The 20,031-nt window shown below is 50.7% G+C and overlaps 2 protein-coding genes across 3 annotated transcripts in view; one reads left to right on the plus strand and one right to left on the minus strand.

Moving 5' to 3' along the window:
* Positions 1-8,282, minus strand: part of SPSB3 (splA/ryanodine receptor domain and SOCS box containing 3) — a 28,236-nt gene extending 19,954 nt beyond the window's left edge. Inside the window, exon 1 of the mRNA XM_075318272.1 lies at positions 8,214-8,282. The gene's annotated coding sequence lies outside the window, so the exon portion shown is untranslated. The remainder of the gene's footprint in view (positions 1-8,213) is intronic.
* Positions 8,283-8,613: 331 nt separating this feature from the next.
* NUBP2 (NUBP iron-sulfur cluster assembly factor 2, cytosolic) overlaps positions 8,614-20,031 on the plus strand; it is an 18,955-nt gene continuing 7,537 nt past the window's right edge. Inside the window, exons 1-2 of one of the 2 annotated variants that reach the window (XM_075318274.1) lie at positions 8,614-8,662; positions 10,512-10,630. In XM_075318274.1, the coding sequence (XP_075174389.1) occupies positions 8,647-8,662; positions 10,512-10,630 (135 nt within the window). In that variant the 5' untranslated portion in view covers positions 8,614-8,646. Of the gene's footprint in view, positions 8,663-9,265; positions 9,287-10,511; positions 10,631-20,031 lie in introns of those variants that run through there. The other variant, XM_075318276.1, reaches the window with a different exon arrangement.

Below are 20,031 nucleotides of genomic sequence, written 5' to 3' on the forward strand. Positions count from 1 at the left end.
CACCATTGAAGAGAGGTTTTGGCTGCCCGAGAAAGGGAGACGTTCCTGTCGAGGGACGTCGACCTCCTGTCCCATTTGCGGATAATGTCCCATTGAAGTGGACGCAGATGAAACTGCGCAAATGGAACTGCCTCCATTGCTGCCACCATCTTCCCTAGGAAGTGCATGAGCCGCCTCAAGGGGTGTGACTGGGCTCGAAGGAGAGATTGCACCCCTGTCTGTAGTGAACGCTGTTTGTCCAGCGGAAGCTTCACTATCGCTGAGAGAGTATGAAACTCCATCCCGAGGTAAGTTAGCGATTGGGTCGGTGTCAATTTTGACTTTGGGAAATTGATGATCCACCCGAACCTCTGGAGAGTCTCCAGAGCAGTGTTCAGGCTGTGTTGGCATGCCACCTGGGAGGGTGCCCTGACTAGAAGATCGTCTAAGTAAGGGATCACCGAGTGTCCCTGAGAGTGTAGGACTGCCACCACTGTTGCCATGACCTTGGTGAAGACCCGTGGGGCTGTCGCCAGGCCGAAAGGCAGTGCCACGAACTGAAGGTGTTCGTCTCCGATGGCGAAACGCAGGAAGCGCTGATGCTGGGGTGCAATCGGCACGTGGAGATAATAAGCATCCCTGATGTCGATTGATGCTAGGAAGTCTCCTTGGGACATCGAGGCGATGACGGAGCGGAGAGATTCCATTCTGAACCGTCTGGTTTTCACGTGTCTGTTGAGCAGTTTGAGGTCCAGAACGGGACGGAATGATCCGTCCTTTTTTGGCACCACAAACAAGTTGGAGTAAAAACCTCGACCACGTTCTTGACGGGGAACAGGGATCACCACTCCTTCTGCCTTCAGCGTGCACACCGCCTGAAAGAGAGCATCGGCTCGCTCGGGGGGCGGAGATGTTTTGAAGAAACGAGTCGGAGAACGAGAGCTGAGCTCTATCCTGTAACCGTGAGACAGAATGTCTCTCACCCATCGGTCTTGGACATGTGGCAACCAGGCGTCGCAAAAGCGGGAGAGCCTGCCACCGACCGAGGATGCGGTTTGGGGAGGCCGAAAGTCATGAGGAGGCCGCCTTGGGGGCGGTTCCTCCGGCGGTCTTTTTAGGACGTGACCTAGACCGCCATGAATCAGAGTTCCTCTGGCCTTTCTGTGGCCTGTTGGACGTGGAGAATTGAGACCTGGCTGAGGGCCGAAAGGACCGAAACCTCTGTTGTATCTTCCGTTGCTGAGGTCTGTTTGGTTTGGACTGGGGTAAAGACGAGTCCTTTCCCTTGGATTGTTTAATGATTTCATCCAATTGCTCGCCAAACAGACGGTCGCCAGAAAATGGCAAACCGGTTAAGAACTTCTTGGAAGCAGAGTCTGCCTTCCATTCGCGTAGCCACATGGCCCTGCGGACTGCCACTGAATTGGCGGATGCTACTGCTGTACGGCTCTCAGAGTCCAGGACTGCGTTCATGGCGTAGGACGAAAAAGCCGACGCTTGAGAGGTTAAAGACACAACCTGCGGAGTAGCGGCCCGTGTGACTGCATTAATCTCAGACAGACAAGCTGAGATAGCTTGGAGTGCCCATACGGATGCGAATGCCGGAGCAAAAGACGCGCCTATGGCTTCATAGATGGATTTCATCAGGAGCTCTATTTGCCTGTCAGTGGCATCCTTGAGCGATGAACCATCCGCCACTGCTACTATGGATCTAGCCGCCAGTCTAGACTGGAGGATCCACCTTGGGACACTGAGCCCAACCCTTAACAACGTCAGTGGGGAAGGGGTAACGTGTGTCATTAAGGCGCTTAGTAAAGCGCTTGTCCGGAAAAGCTCGGTGTTTCTGGACTGTATCTCTGAAGTTGGAGTGATCGAAAAACGCACTCCGTGTACGTTTGGGAAACCTAAATTGGAATTTCTCCTGCTGAGAAGCTGACTCCTCAATCGGAGGAGCTGGGGGAGAAAGTTCTAGCACCTGGTTGATGGACGCTATAAGGTCATTTACTATGGCGTCCCCTTCAGGTGTATCACGATTGAGAGCAGCGTCGGGATCAGAGCCCTGATCTGCAACGTCCGCCTCATCCTCCAGAGAGTCCTCATGCTGAGACCCTGAGCAGTGTGATGAAGTCGAGGGAAGTTCCCAGCGAGCCCGCTTAGCCGGTCTGGGACTGCGGTCCGTGTCGGAGTCCTCACCGTGTGACCCAGGAGTCACCCCAGGAGCAGTCTGCTGCGCCGACCGAGGGGGGCCTGTGGGCAATGGATCAACAGTGCCCGGGGCCTGTGTTACCGGTCTGGACTGCAAAGCTTCTAGTATCTTAGCAGACCATCTATCCATAGACTGAGCCATGGATTGTGAAAGTGACTCAGAAAGTTTCTCAGCCAACACTGCAAACTCTGTCCCTGCCACCTGGACAGTGGTAGCCGGTGGTTCTACCTGGGCCGAGAGTCCCACCAGTAGCTGAGGCTCCGGCTGAGTGAGTGTCACAGGGGCCGAGCATTGCACACAATGAGGGTAGGTGGAACCTGCAGGTAACATAGCCGCACAAGAGGTACAGGTTGCAAAATAAGCCTGTGCCTTGGCACCCTTGCTTTTTGCGGACGACATGCTGTTGTCTCCTTTTAGCGCAATCAGTGAGGATATATAGCCAAAAGCAAATAATGCGGCCGAATAGAGTAAATGTATAAAATATAGGGGTATATATATACACAATTCGGCACCCAGGGGGGCCAGCACCTAGTAAGTGGTGCGGCTTACCAACCGCCTCAGCGGTTGTGTGTCCACCAGATTCCCTGCCTGGGCCTCCCAGAGCTGTGGAGCTCGATCTGAAGTTCTCCACCGGCAGAAGTGCTGATAGCAATGGCTGCCAGCGTTCTGAGAGGAGGAGGAAGCCGTGGGCGTGCCTCTGAAAGTGCGGGAATCTGGTGCCCCACAGTGTTCAGTGAGGGGGGAGGAGGATGCCTAAGCATGCTCCAGCCCTCACCGCTGACGTGCAGTCGACCGTCCCGCCCTTACCCCTGACTGGCAGGCCTGGGGGCGGGAGTATGCGGTACTAGGCCGCAAAAGCCGGGGACTAAATTTAGTAGCGCGGCCAGCAAACAAGCGCGGTCGGCGCGGTAGTCCCGGCGCACAAAAACACCCAGCAGCTGCTGCAGCGTCTGTTACACAGGCGCTCCATGCGCCGTCCCCAAGGGGACACAGAGTACCTCAGAGTAGCAGGGCCTGTCCCTGATGATACCCGGTCTCCTGTCCGTCAGATTCCCCCAGGGGCTGCGGAGGGAGCCCGGTCCCAGTGCATGGTGACCGGTTAGGATCCCACTTCACCCAGAGCCCCTAAGGGATGGGGAAGGATAACGGCATGTGGCTCCAGCCTTTGTACCCGCAATGGGTACCTCAACCTTAACAGCACCGCCGACCAGAGTGGGGTGAGAAGGGAGCATGCCGGGGGCCCTGTTAGGGGCCCTCTTTTCTTCCATCCGATAAAGTCAGCAGCTGCTGCTGACTAAAATGTGGAGCTTGCGTGAATGTGTCTGCCTCCTTCAACACAAAGCAAAAAACTGATGGGCCCGTGATGCACGGGAGGGTGTATAGGCAGAGGGGAGGGGTTACACTTTTTAAAGTGTAATACTTTGTGTGGCCTCCGGAGGCAGAAGCTATACACCCCAATTGTCTGGGTCTCCCAATGGAGCGACAAAGAAAAATAAAATTATATATATATAATGTATATTATATATATATAATCTATCTATGTCAAAATGACACTTGCGCTAATAGTTTTGCATAATCCTATCACTTCCAGCCCAATGCACGACTATTGTCTGCTAAGGAGCAACTGACAATATATTAAAGGTTTTTTTTGTATCTGATAGCATATCCTATGGACATGTCATATTTTACCAGTTTATGATGGGTCAGGGTCTGACATCTGAGACCCCCAACAATCCTGAACGTAAATTGTGCAGCTTGACTGTAGAGCTGCATCTCCTTTTAACCACCAAGGCTAATTTTTCTTTTTATGCTTTAATTGTTTTTTTTGTTTTTTTTTCTTTTACAAGACTTCTTCTATTAGTCAAAAACTTTTGTATTTTTTTCTTACTTTCTGCCCACCTAGCCAGATGAGGGCTCATAATCTGCAGGACAAGCTGTAGTTTTGAATGGCATCATATACTTTACCATATAATGTACTGAAAATGGGGGGGGGGGGAAATCCAAATGATGAAATAGTTAAAAACTCGCCCAGAAATTCAACTTTTGTTTTTCACGTTTTGTTATTTTTGGAGCTTGTTGGGAACATGATTTTTCAGGTCATTTTAATTACGGAAAAACTAAACGTGCATACTTATTTATTATTGTTTATTTAAACAGGGAAAAAGTTAAACATTGGTTTGTTTTTCCTTCTTCAGGGTCGGTCAGGTATCCGGCTCAGCGCATAGGTGCGGAACAAGGTGACGGAAACCAGGGCCACCGGTATGCTTGGTCAAGGGTCACCATCTCCCCCTTCCCTAGACTCAGGGTTTTCCTTCCATTTCGCTTGGTACTTCCCCGAACCTAGCGTGACAAAGTGGTACCTGTTTGTGAGAGCTGAAGTGCAATGTAGCCGAAAATGTAGCAGTGAGGAACCTGACAGTGACGCAGATCTCTGTGTGAGAGCCCATCCACCATCGGCACTAACCAACTGTAACTGTTTGAGGTCTGATGAGTTTGATTATATTTTTTTGGTGAGGGGATGTCTGCTTTCTTTGATGAAGAGTCCTGCTGTATTCTTTAACAAATTGTACTAGGGCTTATTTTCTGGGAAACAGAGTTAGTTGTTTATTTAGTTTGCTGACTTTTATAGCACCAAGATCATTTAAATTCTTTGCAGATGTTGCTCTGCATCCGCATGTCTCATTTTGTTTTTTTTCCGCATTTTTGTCATGTACTAAAGTGCGCTGTGTCAATGACAAACTGCATGCTTTTGCTTCCCTAGCAAAGTCTATGAGAAACCTGCATATCCCATGCGCACGTTGCAGTTTTTTGTCTGCTTTTTGTCAAAAATTTGTCAAAATCTTTGACAAAAAAAGCAGCATGTCACTTCTTTTCACGTTTTTGTCTCCGTTTTTCATCCATTGACTTCGATGTGGTGTGTCAAAATGCAAGAAAAATCTTACCTGTGCGTTTGCACCGCGTTTTTCTTGCATTTTGGATCAGTTTTTGTAAAAAAAAAAACAAAAACAAAAAAACACATGCATTTTCCCAGGAAGTGAGGTGGAGAGGCTTCCTGTAAGGCAACTTTCACATGTTCATGAAAAACCATGCACGTTTTTCATGGATGTGTCAGAGGTGCGTTTTGCCCTCCATGAGCCGTGTTTATGGCACACGTGTGTTCTACGTGTGCTCTCCGTGTGTTATCACGGATAACGGGAACTTTCTGCTCACCTGTCCCTGGCGTCGCTGTCCGTGGTGCTGATTTTCGGTCTCCGGTTCTGCCGACTACCCGCTGCTTCCAGCCGCAGTGAAGTGAATATTCAATGAGCATAATGAGCGGTGGTCAGAAGCAAGTGACAGCAGCGGCAGAGACAGGAGGGCTGGAGAAGGTGATTCAAGTTTTTTTTTTTATTCTCTCAAACACGTGTGTTTTCTCTGGAGCGTGTCACATGGAACACCTCTGTGTGGTCCGTTTGCGTTCCGTGTGAGACCCGTGATGCCGGAGAAAAACGGACATGTTGCCGTGTGGAACACATGGACACACGTATGCTCCACACGTATACACGGTCCATGGCAGAACACGCACGTGAGCGCAGACCCAATTATTTTAATGGGTCTACGTGTGCCCGTGTCTCCGGTACGTGAGGAAACGGACCAAACACATACCGGAGACACGGACGTGTGAAAGAGGCCTAAAAAAGCAGAAAAAACTGATTCGTTTTTACCGCTTTTTTTGTCAAATGCAGTGTTTACAGTTGTCAAAGTCTGCCAGAGAGTGCAGTTTTTTTGTCCAACCAAAACTGCAGCGTATGCATATACCCTAACAGTGCGAACCACTGAGCCACCATACAGTGCTAACCACTGAGCCAGTGACTAATAGCAACCCTGGTTGCTGCTTTTAGAGTCAGGTTTCGGCTGCTGAACCCAGCAGACATCCGCTTTGTGTGGAGTGTACTTAGCTCCTGAGCACACTCCATACATCGCCAACCTGACATCCGATGGACATGATGGGTAGATTCCTCTGCACAGCGGCACCTCGGCCACCAGGCTGTGATCTAAGCTTCTCCTGCTTAAAATTAGACAAAAAATAGCAGGTGCAACACTGTTCAGAAATAAGCATTAAAGAGGCTGCGGCCCCTTCATTTTTAGGATTGTCAATGGTCCCAGAGATCAGACCCCCACTGATTGTAAAGAGAGGAGGGGAAACAGCAGCACTTTAGTACACTCTGTACCCCACAGGGAAACAGTGCCATCTAGTGGCCAAATGGAAAGTCGCAGATCTTCATGCGCTGTAACCAATTGGTATTTCAGAGATGAAGGGTGCACAATGTATTCTGATCATACTGAATCACTCTGAATTGCAAATCTGCTTATGAGACATTGATGGATATCATTGGAATAACAGATGCATGACTAGACCTTATCTCCCCCCTCCAAAAAAGCAGACCACATATAGATGTAGCTCCTTCCATCGACGATGTTGGAGCAACTGAGCTTTTCACGACTCCCATAACCACAATGGAGAGTGACACGCATACATGGTGACCGGCTAACCTAATTCAGTGCAGTACATAGATTGTAGCTTGTGAGCAGGAACCTCACTCCTCTTGGAATCTGTTGATTTGTGTATTCTGTAACGTATGATATTGTCTATATATGTCAACATTGAATTCTAAGATGCTGCGGAATATGTTGGTGCTATAGAAATAAAAATTATTATTATTAGAGGTGAAAACGGGTGCGATGAGCTCCTGGTCTTGGATCATTCTCTCTCTGGCTTCGGCCTATCACTGTACTTCCTCACGTGTGTGTATGCATGGTATTACGGTAATTTCTTAGGCTTGTTATTCCAAAAATAAGGATATATCGAGCAGGTTTATTTCTGCTTTATACCTACTTGACTTTACTTTCTTTTGTGTGTGTATATATATATAATATATATATATATATATATATATATATATATATATATATATATATATATATATATATATAAATAGGTTTGGTTTATTAATGGATTTATTCCAGTGCGCTTTTTTGCACTGTTAGCCCATAGTTACTTTATTATATCTTTTAGCCATTTACTATGATCCCTATAGGTGTAACTGGATCGGGTGCCTTTGTTAACTGTACTTGTGATTTTAAGTATACCTACACTTGTGTCAATATGTTTATTCAATAAAAATTATATCTTTTATATTGTTTTTGGGCTTGCATTGGTTTATCCTTTTTTTGGTGTTGAATATTTGCTAATTCCGGGGGTGACGGCTTTCTTTGGATATATGGGGGGGCCCAGAGATGGCCTCCGCTTGGACAGGTCCCTTGGTCTGATGCAAATGAGCTCTGATTCTTTTGTTTATCCCAGAGATAAGCGGCAGCAGCATGGGCGCCCCTCATCTCAGGGAGAAACAAAGAAAATGATCTTATTTCTGCATTAGAAATTATAAGGAGAAAAAAAGCAGATTCCTTTAGTGGCTGTAGGTTTTTTTGGCCTAGGATCCCTTTGGAAGACCTGTGCAATATGCACAACCCCGATAAGGGGCAGATCAGCAGTGGTGATGGTGCAGCTGCTACATGTCACACATAACCCCATAACCCTATGACAACACCTCTTGACCCTAAATCCCTATGACAACAACCCTCTCCATCTATGCCCCATATGGGGCAGATCAGCAATGGTGATGAAGCAGCCACTATGTGTCACACATGGGGTGCACATAACCCTATGACAACACCTCTTGACCCCAAGTCCCTATGACAACAACCCCCACCTATGCCCTATATGGGGCAGATCAGCAATGGTGATGAAGCAGCCACTATGTGTCACACATGGGGTCCACATAACCCTATGACAACACTTCTTGACCCCAAGTCCCTAAGACAACAACCCCCTCCACCTATACCCAAACAGCTGTGGCCAAATGGCCTTCCCCCTCTGCTGTAGTCTACATGTATCGTCCCCTTTTCTCACACTTTCCCAAGACTCCTCCTTAGCCCATACCGCCCAGTAAGTGACCAGAGCAGCTTCTCCCTCGCTCGCCCCACTCACCTACTACCTTTCTGCCCGGAGTCACAGCCGTACAGACGTCAACAATAACCCCTGAACTCCCATTTGCCCGCCTACACGCAGCGACCCCCCTGATTGGGCAGCTTTCAACGTCAATTACTCAATCTTTTTTACCTATTGGCTACAAGCTCTGCCAATCATACTGTAAAGGCGGGATAATGTCACCGGTTCTTGATGCTGATTGGAAGTCTCCTTCAGGCCCTTTTACAGCAAAAAACCGCCTCTCGCGTTTACTGTATTGTAAACATGTGACTATTATCACTGACGTGATTGGTTGACATAGTTCCCGCCTATAGAATGCAGCGTTGTTCAACGCTTTAGTGGAATCAGCCAATAGCGTAATAATAGATTTGTGTACTTGTCGCTGATTGGAGAAGGATGATGTCAGTCTTGTATCCGGAAGTGACTTTCCAGCATGGATCCTGCAGCAGGTGGGCTTCTTCTCGCTGTCTGCAGCGTCTTGTCCCCTCCTTATTGCGGCCTCTGTGTGTTGTATGTGGCTGCTGGTATCAGCTTCTGGCAATATAAGGAGCGTTCTGCCCATACATTACAAAATCTCCTGGGTCTATGAATTACTGAACTCTTCTTTTAAGCTGGTGTAATACTGTTCCATATTATTTCCTAATTATTTACTGTGACATTTTAAAGGAACATTTCCTCTCCTGTATATGGCATTATAATTAATCTAAATCCATTTAAAGGGGCTTTCCACTTTTACAAAAGTGCACCCCAATTGATTCCACTATAAATGATACTTGCCCTCCCATGCTCTCAGCTGTTGCTTAGCATCACCGCTGCAGCCAATCACTGAGCTCAATGGCTGTGCTGTAAGAGGAAGGGGGGGATGAGTATTATCTGGTGTTATTTTACACTACTGGAATAATTTGGTTCCCACTTCTCCCAAATTGTAACGCCCCATTAATCCCTTAAAGCAGGGGTCGGGAACCTTTTTGTCTGAGAGAGCCACATATAGTAAAATGTAATTCCGCGAGAGCCATATTCACTAGGGGGAAAGCGGTGGTGGTGGAGCGGCTCAGAAAGTCCCAGGAGGCATGGTAGGTGATGCTGTGGGCACAGAGGAGGGGGTGTCGCGGGTCAAGGGGGTCAGTGTGCGGAGGGTCAGCAATACTGCTTTGAGCTCGTAGGGTGTCACGGCAGCAGGCACCATTGATCTGTCGGCTGGCTGCTTTGAATCGCCTGAAGTTGACTAAATCGACTTCAAGAAAATGGCCGCTGAGCGTGTGTAGATCGACGTGATGGACTTCAAGAAAATGGCCGCAGAGTCCTATCTGCGCACGCGCCGACTCCGCGGCCGTTTTCTTGAAGTCACTCTCGTCAACTGCAGGAGATTCAAAGCAGCCCACATGTCAATGGCGCTTACCGCCTTGACACCCCACGAGCCTGCAGTATCGCTGACCCTCCGCCATCACTGCCACCCGGTAAGCCTTATAAGCCATTGTAAGACGTACCCCCATTTTTCCCTTAGTTTTGGGAGAAAAAAGTGCGTCTTACAAACCGCAAAATATGGTATTTTTATTTTATTAAAGATTTGTCTGCGAGCCAGATGCAGCCATCAAAAGAGCCACATCTGGCTAGCAAGCCATAAGTTCCCGACCCTGCCTTAAAGAGTTCCCTTTGATATAGAATTAATTTTGTTGTAAAAGCAAACCACACTGTACTCCCCATCCCATGGTCCACCGATGAGTCTCCAACAACTTTTTTTTTTTATTTATTCAAAAGATCTTACAAAGAAAGGACCAGGGGGCGCTCATTACAAGTAGAGGAAAGGAGATCCTAGCGGCTAAATAGGAAAGGGTTCTTTACATTTAGAGCAGTCAGATTGTGGAAAGCCGACCACAAGAGGTAGTAATGGCAGACACTCAGATACTATAAAATAAGTACACATAACATTGTGGGTTATAGATAATCTAGGGAAAGAATGTAGAACTGGTGGAGAAAGGTTTAACTTGATGGACCTAGGTTTTTTTTTTTTTTTTTTTTTTTAAACCTATAGATCTATATGTAAAGTTACACCCTCAAAATAGATTAGGTTTTAATATAAGACTATTTATCTACACCTTTTGTGTCTCCCCTATTTCCTCATAGACTGTAGCTTACGAGCAGGGCCCTCACTCCTCCTGGTATCTTAATTTTGTTATTTTGTATTGTCTCATATTGTCTGTACATGTCCCCTCTTAATTGTAAAGCGCTGCGGAATATGTTGGCGCTATAGAAATAAAACTTATTATTATTATTATTATTACATATGTCTCCTTACAGATGGCAGTAACCTTGCTGGCGTGCGGCATATTATCCTGATATTGTCGGGGAAAGGAGGTGTTGGCAAAAGTACCATCTCCACTCAGATTGCTTTGGCTCTGCGCCACGCTGGCAAGAAGGTGAGTGTTGTATAGTAACGCCTGCTGTTTGTTTTTATATTTGGCTGTTATTATTGCACCATTTATTCCATGGTGCTGTACATCTGAAAAGGGGTATACATAGTAAGGACAAGTACAATAATCATGAACAATACAAGACAAAGACAGGTACAGTAGGAGAGAGGACCCTGCCCGCGAGGGCTCACAGTCTACAGGAGGAGAGAGGACCCTGCCCATGAGAGATCAAAGTCTACAGGAAGAGAGCAGACCCTGCCCAAGAGGGCTCACAGTCTACAGGAGGAGAGCAGACCTTGCCCAAGAGGGCTCACAGTCTACAGGAGGAGAGCGGACTCTGCCCCCGAGGGCTCACAGTCTGCAGAAGGAGAGCGACCCTGCCCCCGAGGGCTCACAGTCTACAGGAGGAGAGCGGACCCTGCCCAAGAGGGCTCACAGTCTACAGGGGGCGAAAGGACCCTGCCCCTGAGGGATCACAGTCTACAGGAGGAGAGAGGACCCTGCCCACAAGGGCTCACAGTCTACAGGAGGAAAGAGGACCCTGCCCGCGAGGGCTCACAGTCTACAGGAGGAGAGAGAGGACCCTGCCCGCGAGGGCTCACAGTCTACAGGAGGAGAGAGAGGACCCTGCCCACGAGGGCTCACAGTCTACAGGAGGAGAGAGAGGACCCTGCCCGCGAGGGCTCACAGTCTACAGGAGGAGAGAGAGGACCCTGCCCGCGAGGGCTCACAGTCTACAGGAGGAGAGAGAGGACCCTGCCCGCGAGGGCTCACAGTCTACAGGAGGAGAGCGGACCCTGCCCGCGAGGGCTCACAGTCTACAGGAGGAGAGCGGACCCTGCCCGCGAGGGCTCACAGTCTACAGGAGGAGAGCGGACCCTGCCCAAGAGGGCTCACAGTCTACAGGGGGCGAAAGGACCCTGCCCCTGAGGGATCACAGTCTACAGGAGGAGAGAGGACCCTGCCCACAAGGGCTCACAGTCTACAGGAGGAAAGAGGACCCTGCCCGCGAGGGCTCACAGTCTACAGGAGGAGAGAGAGGACCCTGCCCGCGAGGGCTCACAGTCTACAGGAGGAGAGAGAGGACCCTGCCCGCGAGGGCTCACAGTCTACAGGAGGAGAGAGGACCCTGCCCGCGAGGGCTCACAGTCTACAGGAGGAGAGAGAGGACCCTGCCCGCGAGGGCTCACAGTGTACAAGGTTACCAGATTCAGTACGGCACGTACTTTGAGCCACGTCTGACAGTCTGGTTGCAGTGAATACACTTGCGTACGCACCACAGTCTTTTCAGTGGAGCTGTCAGACTGTTCAAGAAGTTGGCCACTACTTTTACAGTGTTTGGCTTATCCTTAGGATTGGTCATCAGTGTCTGATTGAGGTCTGACACCCCGCACCCCCGCCAATCACCTATTCTCTGTGGCAGGAGCGGCCGGAAATGCTCAGGTTCGGATCTGCTCCGTCATCTGATGGCAGCCAGGTACTGCACATCCACCTCACATTCAGATCAGTAGTAGGCGGATGTGCAGAACGCGGCTGCTATCAGAAGACGAGCAGCTCCTGAACTGCGCATTTCCGACTGTCGCTGGCCCAGAGAGCAGCTGATCGGCGGAAGTGCCAGGTGTGAGACCCCAGCCAATCAGACATTGATGACCTATCGTAAGGATAGTCCATCATTGTTAAACCAGTGGCCAATCTCTTTCATACATAGGAAGCAACTTTTTTTTTTTTCAATCCGTCAGCACAAACCAAATTCACATATCACCGGCACATTGGTGACTTAGTGTCCTGGCCTGACTCCGGGATCAGTAAAGCGGGCTTTACACGCTGCGACATCGCTAATGCGGAGTCATTGGGGTCACGGAATTTGTGACGCACATCCGGCCGCATTAGCGATGTTGCTGCGTGTGACACCGATGAGCGATTTTGCATCGTTGCAAAAACGTGCAAAATCGCTCATCGGTGACATGGGGGTCCATTCTCGATTATCGTTACTGCAGCAGTAATGATGTAGTTTGTCGCTCCTGCGGCAGCACACATCGCTATGTGTGATGCCGCAGGAACGAGGAAGCTCTCCTTACCTGCCTCCCGGCCGCTATGAGGAAGGAAGGAGGTGAGCGGGATGTTACGTCCCGCTCATCTCCGCCCCTCCGCTGCTATTGGGCGGCCGCTCAGTGACGTCGCTGTGACGCCGCATGGACCGCCCCCTTAGAAAGGAGGCGGTTCGCCGGTCACAGCGACGTCGCCGGGCAGGTAAGTATGTGTGACGGGTCTGCGCGATGTTGTGCGGCACGGGCAGCGATTTGCCCGTGTCGCACAACAGATGGGGGCGGGTACCCACGCTAGCGATATCGGGACCGATATCGCAGCGTGTAAAGTAGCCTTAACCTGAAATGACAAAGTTATAGACATCTATGATGTTTCGTTAAACCTGCAGTTGGAGCAGGACACTCGGCTGAAATATGGGTGCAATAATGACACTAGTTCAAAGCAGAATTTCCACAAAAGTGAGACTTAACCCCTTAACGAACACGGACAGTAATATTACATCCCTGCGGTCATAGTGTTAATCCCCAACGGCTGCCGCGGGGGATCCGCGCACATGTCAGCTGATTTGTATAGCTGACATGTATACCTTGCAGGCGTGAGGGGAATCGCTATCCATCTGTTCTCCTTTTAAATGGTGCTGTCAAAATGTGACCGCCATTTTAATGATGATCGCGGTATATCGGTACTCACCGGCCTCCACCAGACGTCACGTGACGTGATTACTTGGCTCTGATGGTTGTCATGGTAGCACAGGATCATGTGATTACTCCTGTAGCTCACATGACTCAGGTCCTGTAAGAAACAGCAGAGTACTGAAGGCTACAGGAGATGATCATTTTTCCCGATCTGAGCGGTGCTGCTCTGATTGGGAGAAATGAATGAGCGATCAGACTGCTGATCCGTATAGCACTCAGGGGGACTAATAAAATTTTAAAAAAGTAACTTTTTTTTGAAAAAATTAAAATTAAAAAACCTAAAAGTTCAAATCACCACCCTTTCGAAACATTGAAAATGAAAGGGTTAAAAAAAAAAAATATTGCCCTAATTTGTATAGCCGCAATCAGAAATGCCCAATCTATGAAAATATAAAATCAATTAATCTGATCGGTAAATGGCGTAGCAGCAAAAAAAATTCCAAACTCCAAAATTACATTTTTTGGACGCTGCAAAGTTTTGCGTGAAATGCGATAACAGGTGATCAAAACGTAGCATCTGCGCGAAAATATTACCATTTAAAAACATCAGGTCGAGATAAAAAAATTAACCATCACTGAGCCATACAGCACGGGTTGCGGAAAATGGCGTAAAACATGCTCCACGTTTTGTTTGGACAAACAAATCTTTTTTTTTTTTTAACCCCATAGATAAACGTAAACCTATTCATGTTTGGTGTCTACGAACTCGCACTGACCTCAGGAATCACACCGAGACATCAGTTTTACCAAATAGTGAACACAGTGAATAAAATAGTTTTCTTTGTCGCTCCCTTGGGAGACCCAGACAATTGGGTGTATAGCTTCTGCCTCCGGAGGCCACACAAAGTATTACACTTTTAAAAAAGTGTAACCCCTCCCCTCTGCCTATACACCCTCCCGTGGATCACGGGCTCCTCAGTTTTATGCTTTGTGTGGAAGGAGGCACACATCCACTCATAGAAAAAAAAAAAAAAGATTTCTCATACATAGTATGATGGATGGAAGAAAAGAGGTCCCCTATGGGGTCCCCGGCATGCTCCCTTCTCACCCCACTATGTCGGCGGTGTTGTTAAGGTTGAGGTACCCATTGCGGGTACAAAGGCTGGAGCCACATGCCGTCTCCTTCACCATCCCTTATGCGGCTCTGGGACTAGTGGGAGCCTCACCGGTCATTCACCTGCTGAGACCGTGATCCATCCGCAGCCCCTGGTGGAACCTGCTGGACCGGAGCGTTTTCATCCCCAGGGACCGGGCCCTGCACCTTCAAGGTACTCTGTGTCCCCATGGGGGGACGGTATGGGGAGAGAGGTCGCCTTTCTCCCCAGTAGCGCCGTCCGTTGTTTTTTCATCGGACTTCCGCGCCGGCCGTGCCTGCTTGTCGGGCACGGCCTTAAATTTAGTCCCCGGCTTCATCGCGGCCTAGTCGCGAAAAATCCCGCCCCCAGGCCTGCTTGTCAGGGCTAAGGGCGGGATTACCGACAGAGGGCTGGAGCATCTTTGCATGTCTCCCCTCCCCTCTCATTGACCACTATGGGGCCTCCAGATTCCCGCCTTTTGCCGGCGCCGCCCATGGCTCCACTTCCCCCTTGAGAGCTCCGGCGGCCATGTTTGGCATTCTGCCGGTGTATGCTGCAGCAGCACAGCTCTACAGCTCCGGGGGACCCACGACAGGGAATCTGGAGGACACCAGCGGTTGGTAAGCCACACTGGTCACCCGGTGCTGGTTCCCCTAGGGTGCCGTGATATATATATCGGAACGGCTGTTTAACCCTTTCCCATATACCCTCAGTGGTCGCTCTCCTAAGGGACACTTATTGCTTACAGCATGTCGTCCACAAGGAGCAAAGCCCCTAAGGCACAGGTTTTTTCCGCAGCCTGTACCTCTTGTGGGGCTATGTTGCCTGCGGGATCCACCTACCCTCACTGTGATCAATGCTCGACTCCTGCCACGCTTGCTCAGCCGGAGCCTAGGGCACTTGTGGGCCCCTCGGCTCATGTAGATCCCCCTGCTCCTCCTGAGCAGGCTGCAGGGACAGAGTCACCTTCATTGGACTCTTTCGCGGAGAAACTCTCTGTCACTTTCTCAATCCATTGCACAGTCTATGGACAAATGGTCATCTAAGCTCCTTGAGGCATTGCAGTCCAGACCGGGCCCTTCACAGGCCCCGGCACCTGTTAGTTTGTCTCCTCCAGGGCCTTCTCGGTCCGCGCCGCAGCGCGCTCCCAGGATAGCCCCTAGGTCCCAGGCGGAGGACTCCTGCCCGGATCGCAGTCCCAGACCGGCTAAGCGGCCTCGCTGGGACTCTTCCCCGGCCTCCTCACGCTGCTCTGGATCTCAGCTTGAGGACTCTCAGGATGACGAGGCGGACGTGGGAGCTCAGGGCTCTGACCCTGACTTCGCCCTCAACCTTGATACCCCTGAGGGGGACGCCTTAGTAAATGATCTTATTTCATCCATCAACCAGGTGTTGGATCTCTCTCCCCCGCCTCCACCTGTAGAGGAGTCGGCTTCTCAGCAGGAGAAACACCAATTTCGATTCCCAAAACGTACGCGCAATACGTTTTTTGATCACTCTAACTTCAGGGACGCTGTCCAGGAGCCCAGAGCGGTCCCGGACAAGCGTTTTGCTAAAAGGCACTCTGACACGCGTTATCCCTTTCCACCTGAAGTCGTTAAGGGCTGGGCACACTCACCCAAGGTGGATCCGCCAGTCTCTAGATTGGCTGCTAGGTCCGTTGTGTCTGTTGCAGATGGCTCATCCTTGAAGGATGCCACTGACAGACAGACAGAGCTCTTGGTGAAGTCTATTTATGAGGCCACGGGCGCGTCTTTTGCCCCGGCCTCTGCGGCTGTGTGGGCTCTCCAAGCAATCTCGGCATGTCTGACTGAGATTAATGCTGTCACGCGGAATTCTGCTCCGCATGTGTCTTCCTTGACCTCTCAGGCATCAGCATTTTCGTCCTACGCCATGAACGCCGTCCTGGACTCCGCTAGCCATACGGCTGTGGCATCCGCTAACTCCGTGGCAGTCCGCAGGGCCATGTGGCTGCGCGAATGGAAAGCAGACTCTGCTTCCAAAAGGTTCTTAACTGGTTTGCCTTTTTCTGGCGAACGTTTGTTTGGCGAACGGTTGGATGAGATTATTAAGGAATCCTCGGGAAAGGACTCCTCCTTACCCCAGTCCAAACCTAAGAGACCTCAGCAGAGAAAAATCCAATCGAGGTTTCGGTCCTTTCGTCCCTCCGCCAAGCCCCAATCCTCTTCGTCCAACCGGCTGGAGAAAGGCCAGAGGAACTCCTATGCGTGGCGGTCCAAGTCACGCCCCCAAAAGGCCGCAGGAGGCACTGCCTCCAAGACGGCCTCCTCATGACTCTCTGCCTCATCTAGCCACATCCTCGGTCGGTGGCAGGCTCTCCCGCTTTGGCGACGCCTGGTGGCCACACGTTCAAGACCGATGGGTGAGAGACATTCTGTCTCATGGTTACAGGATAGAGTTCAGCTCTCGACCTACGGCTCGTTTTTTCAGAACCTCCCCACCCCCCGCACAGGCCGACGCACTTTTTCAGGCAGTGGACGCTCTAAAGATGGAAGGAGTTGTGATTCCCGTTCCCCTTCAGGAACGTGGTCGCGGATTTTACTTCAACTTGTTCGTGGTGCCAAAAAAGGACGGGTCATTCCGTCCCGTTCTGGACCTCAAGCTGCTCAACAGACATGTGAGAACCAGACGGTTTCGGATGGAATCTCTCCGCTCGGTCATCGCCTCGATGTCACAAGGAGACTTCCTAGCATCGATCGACATCAAGGATGCTTATCTCCATGTGCCGATCGCACCCGAACATCAACGCTTCCTGCGTTTCGCCACCGGGGACGAACACCTCCAGTTTGTCGCATTGCCCTTCGGCCTGGCGACAGCCCCACGGGTTTTCACCAGTCATGGCATCCGTCGTGGCGGTCCAGCACTCTCAGGGCCACTCTGTGATCCCATACTTGGACGATCTCCTAGTCAGGGCCCCTTCTCGGGTGGCGTGTCAACGAAGTCTTACCGTCACTCTGGCGACTCTCCAGCAGTTCGGGTGGATCATCAATTTCCCGAAATCCAAGTTGACGCCGACCCAATCACTGACTTACCTCGGGATGGAGTTTCATACCCTTCCAGCGTTAGTCAAGCTACCGCGGGACAAACAGCTTTCTCTGCAGGCGGGGGTGCAGTCACTTCTTCGGAGTCAGTCACACCCCTTAAGGCGCCTCATGCACTTCCTGGGGAAGATAGTTGCAGCTATGGAGGCAGTGCCGTTCGCGCAATTCCATCTACGGCCACTCCAATGGGACATTCTTCGCAAATGGGACAAGAGTTCGGCTTCCCTCGACAAGAACATCTCTTTCACTTGCAACCAAAACATCACTTCAGTGGTGGCTCCTACCCACATCTCTGTCTCGGGGAAAATCCTTCCTCCCCCCCAACCTGGGCCGTGGTCACCACGGACGCGAGCCTGTCAGGTTGGGGAGCGGTTTTTCTCCACCACAGGGCTCAAGGAACCTGGACTCCGACAGAATCGTCCCTTCAGATCAATATTCTGGAGATAAGGGCAGTATATCTAGCCCTATTGGCTTTCCATCGGTGGCTGGATGGCAGGCAGATCCGAATCCAGTCGGACAACGCCACTGCCGTCGCCTACATCAACCACCAAGGCGGCACTCGCAGTCGTCAAGCCTTCCAGGAGGTCGGGCGGATTCTGCAGTGGGTGGAAGTCACAGGCTCCACCATCTCCGCAGTTCACATCCCGGGCGTGGAAAACTGGGAAGCACATTTTCTCAGTCGTCAGGGCATGGACGCGGGGGAATGGTCTCTTCACCCAGACGTGTTTCGAGAGATCTGTCGCCGCTGGGGAACGCCGGACGTCGATCTCATGGCGTCACTACACAACAACAAGGTCCCGGCCTTCATGGCACGGTCTCAGGATCACAGAGCTCTGGCAGCGGACGCTCTGGTCCAGGATTGGTCGCAGTTTCGACTGCCATATGTGTTTTCCCCTCTGGCGATGCTGCCCAGAGTAATACACAAGATCCGGTCCGACTGCCGTCGCGCCATTCTCGTCGCTCCAGACTGGCCGAGGCGGTCGTGGTATCCGGATCTGTGGCATCTCACGGTGGGTCAACCGTGGGCGCTTCCAGACCGCCCAGACTTGCTGTCACAAGGGCCATTTTTCCATCTGAATTCTGTGGCCCTCAACCTGACTGTGTGGCCATTGAGTCCTGGCTCCTAGCATCTTCAGGGTTATCTCAGGATGTCATTGCCACCATGAGACAAGCCAGGAAGCCTACGTCCGCCAAAATCTATTACAGGTCTTGGCAAATCTTCTTATCCTGGTGCTCTGATAACGGTTTTCCTCCATGGCCGTTTGCTTTACCCACATTTCTTTCATTCCTACAATCTGGAATGGACAAGGGTTTGTCCCTCGGCTCTCTCAAGGGCCAAGTGTCGGCGCTCTCCGTGTTTTTTCAAAAGCGTCTAGCCAGGCTTCCGCAGGTCCGCACGTTCCTGCAGGGGGGTTTGCCACATGGTCCCACCTTACAAACGTCCGTTGGAACCTTGGGATCTTAACAGGGTTCTGACGGCTCTTCAAAAGCCGCCTTTTGAGCCGCTGCGGGATGTCTCTCTCTCCCGTCTTTCTCAGAAGGTGGCCTTCCTGGTGGCGGTCACATCACTTCGGAGAGTGTCTGAGCTTGCAGCGCTGTCATGCAAAGCCCCCTTCCTGGTTTTTCACCAGGATAAGGTGGTTCTGCGTCCTGTCCCGGAATTTCTCCCTAAGGTGGTATCCCCTTTTCATCTAAATCAGGATATCTCCTTGCCTTCCTTTTGCCTTATTCCAATTCACCAGTGTGAAAAGGATTTGCACTCTTTGGATCTAGTGAGAGCACTCCGGCTCTACGTGTCTCGCACGGCGCCCCTGCGTCGTTCAGATGCGCTCTTTGTCCTTGTCGCTGGCCAGCGTAAGGGCTCTCAGGCCTCCAAGTCAACCTTGGCTCGGTGGATCAAGGAACCGATTCTCGAGGCCTACCGTTCTTTTGGGCTTCCGCTCCCTTCAGGGTTGAAAGCCCATTCTACCAGAGCCGTAGGTGCGTCCTGGGCTTTGCGGCACCGGGCGACGGCTGAGCAGGTGTGTCAGGCAGCTACGTGGTCTAGTCTGCACACTTTCACGAAGCACTATCAAGTGCATACCTATGCTTCGGCAGACGCCAGTCTAGGTAGGCGAGTCCTCCAGGCGGCGGTTGCCCACCTGTAAGAGGGGGCCGTTTTCGGCTCCTTTTGTTGAGGTATTCTTTTACCCACCCAGGGACTGCTCTTGGACGTCCCAATTGTCTGGGTCTCCCAATGGAGCGACAAAGAAGAAGGGAATTTTGTTTACTTACCGTAAATTCCTTTTCTTCTAGCTCCTATTGGGAGACCCAGCACCCGCCCCTGTGCCCTTCGGGCTGGTTGTTCTTTTGTGTACACATGTTGTTGATGTTGATTTGTTCTTATGGTTCATGGTCTTCAGTTCTCCGAACATCCTTCGGATTGAATTTACCCTAGACCAATTTATAAGTTTTCTCCTTCCTGTTTTTGCACCAAAACTGAGGAGCCCGTGAGGCACGGGAGGGTGTATAGCAGAGGGGAGGGGTTA

This window comes from Anomaloglossus baeobatrachus, chromosome 7, assembly GCF_048569485.1.
Source record: "Anomaloglossus baeobatrachus isolate aAnoBae1 chromosome 7, aAnoBae1.hap1, whole genome shotgun sequence".
Classification (NCBI taxonomy): domain Eukaryota; kingdom Metazoa; phylum Chordata; class Amphibia; order Anura; family Aromobatidae; genus Anomaloglossus; species Anomaloglossus baeobatrachus.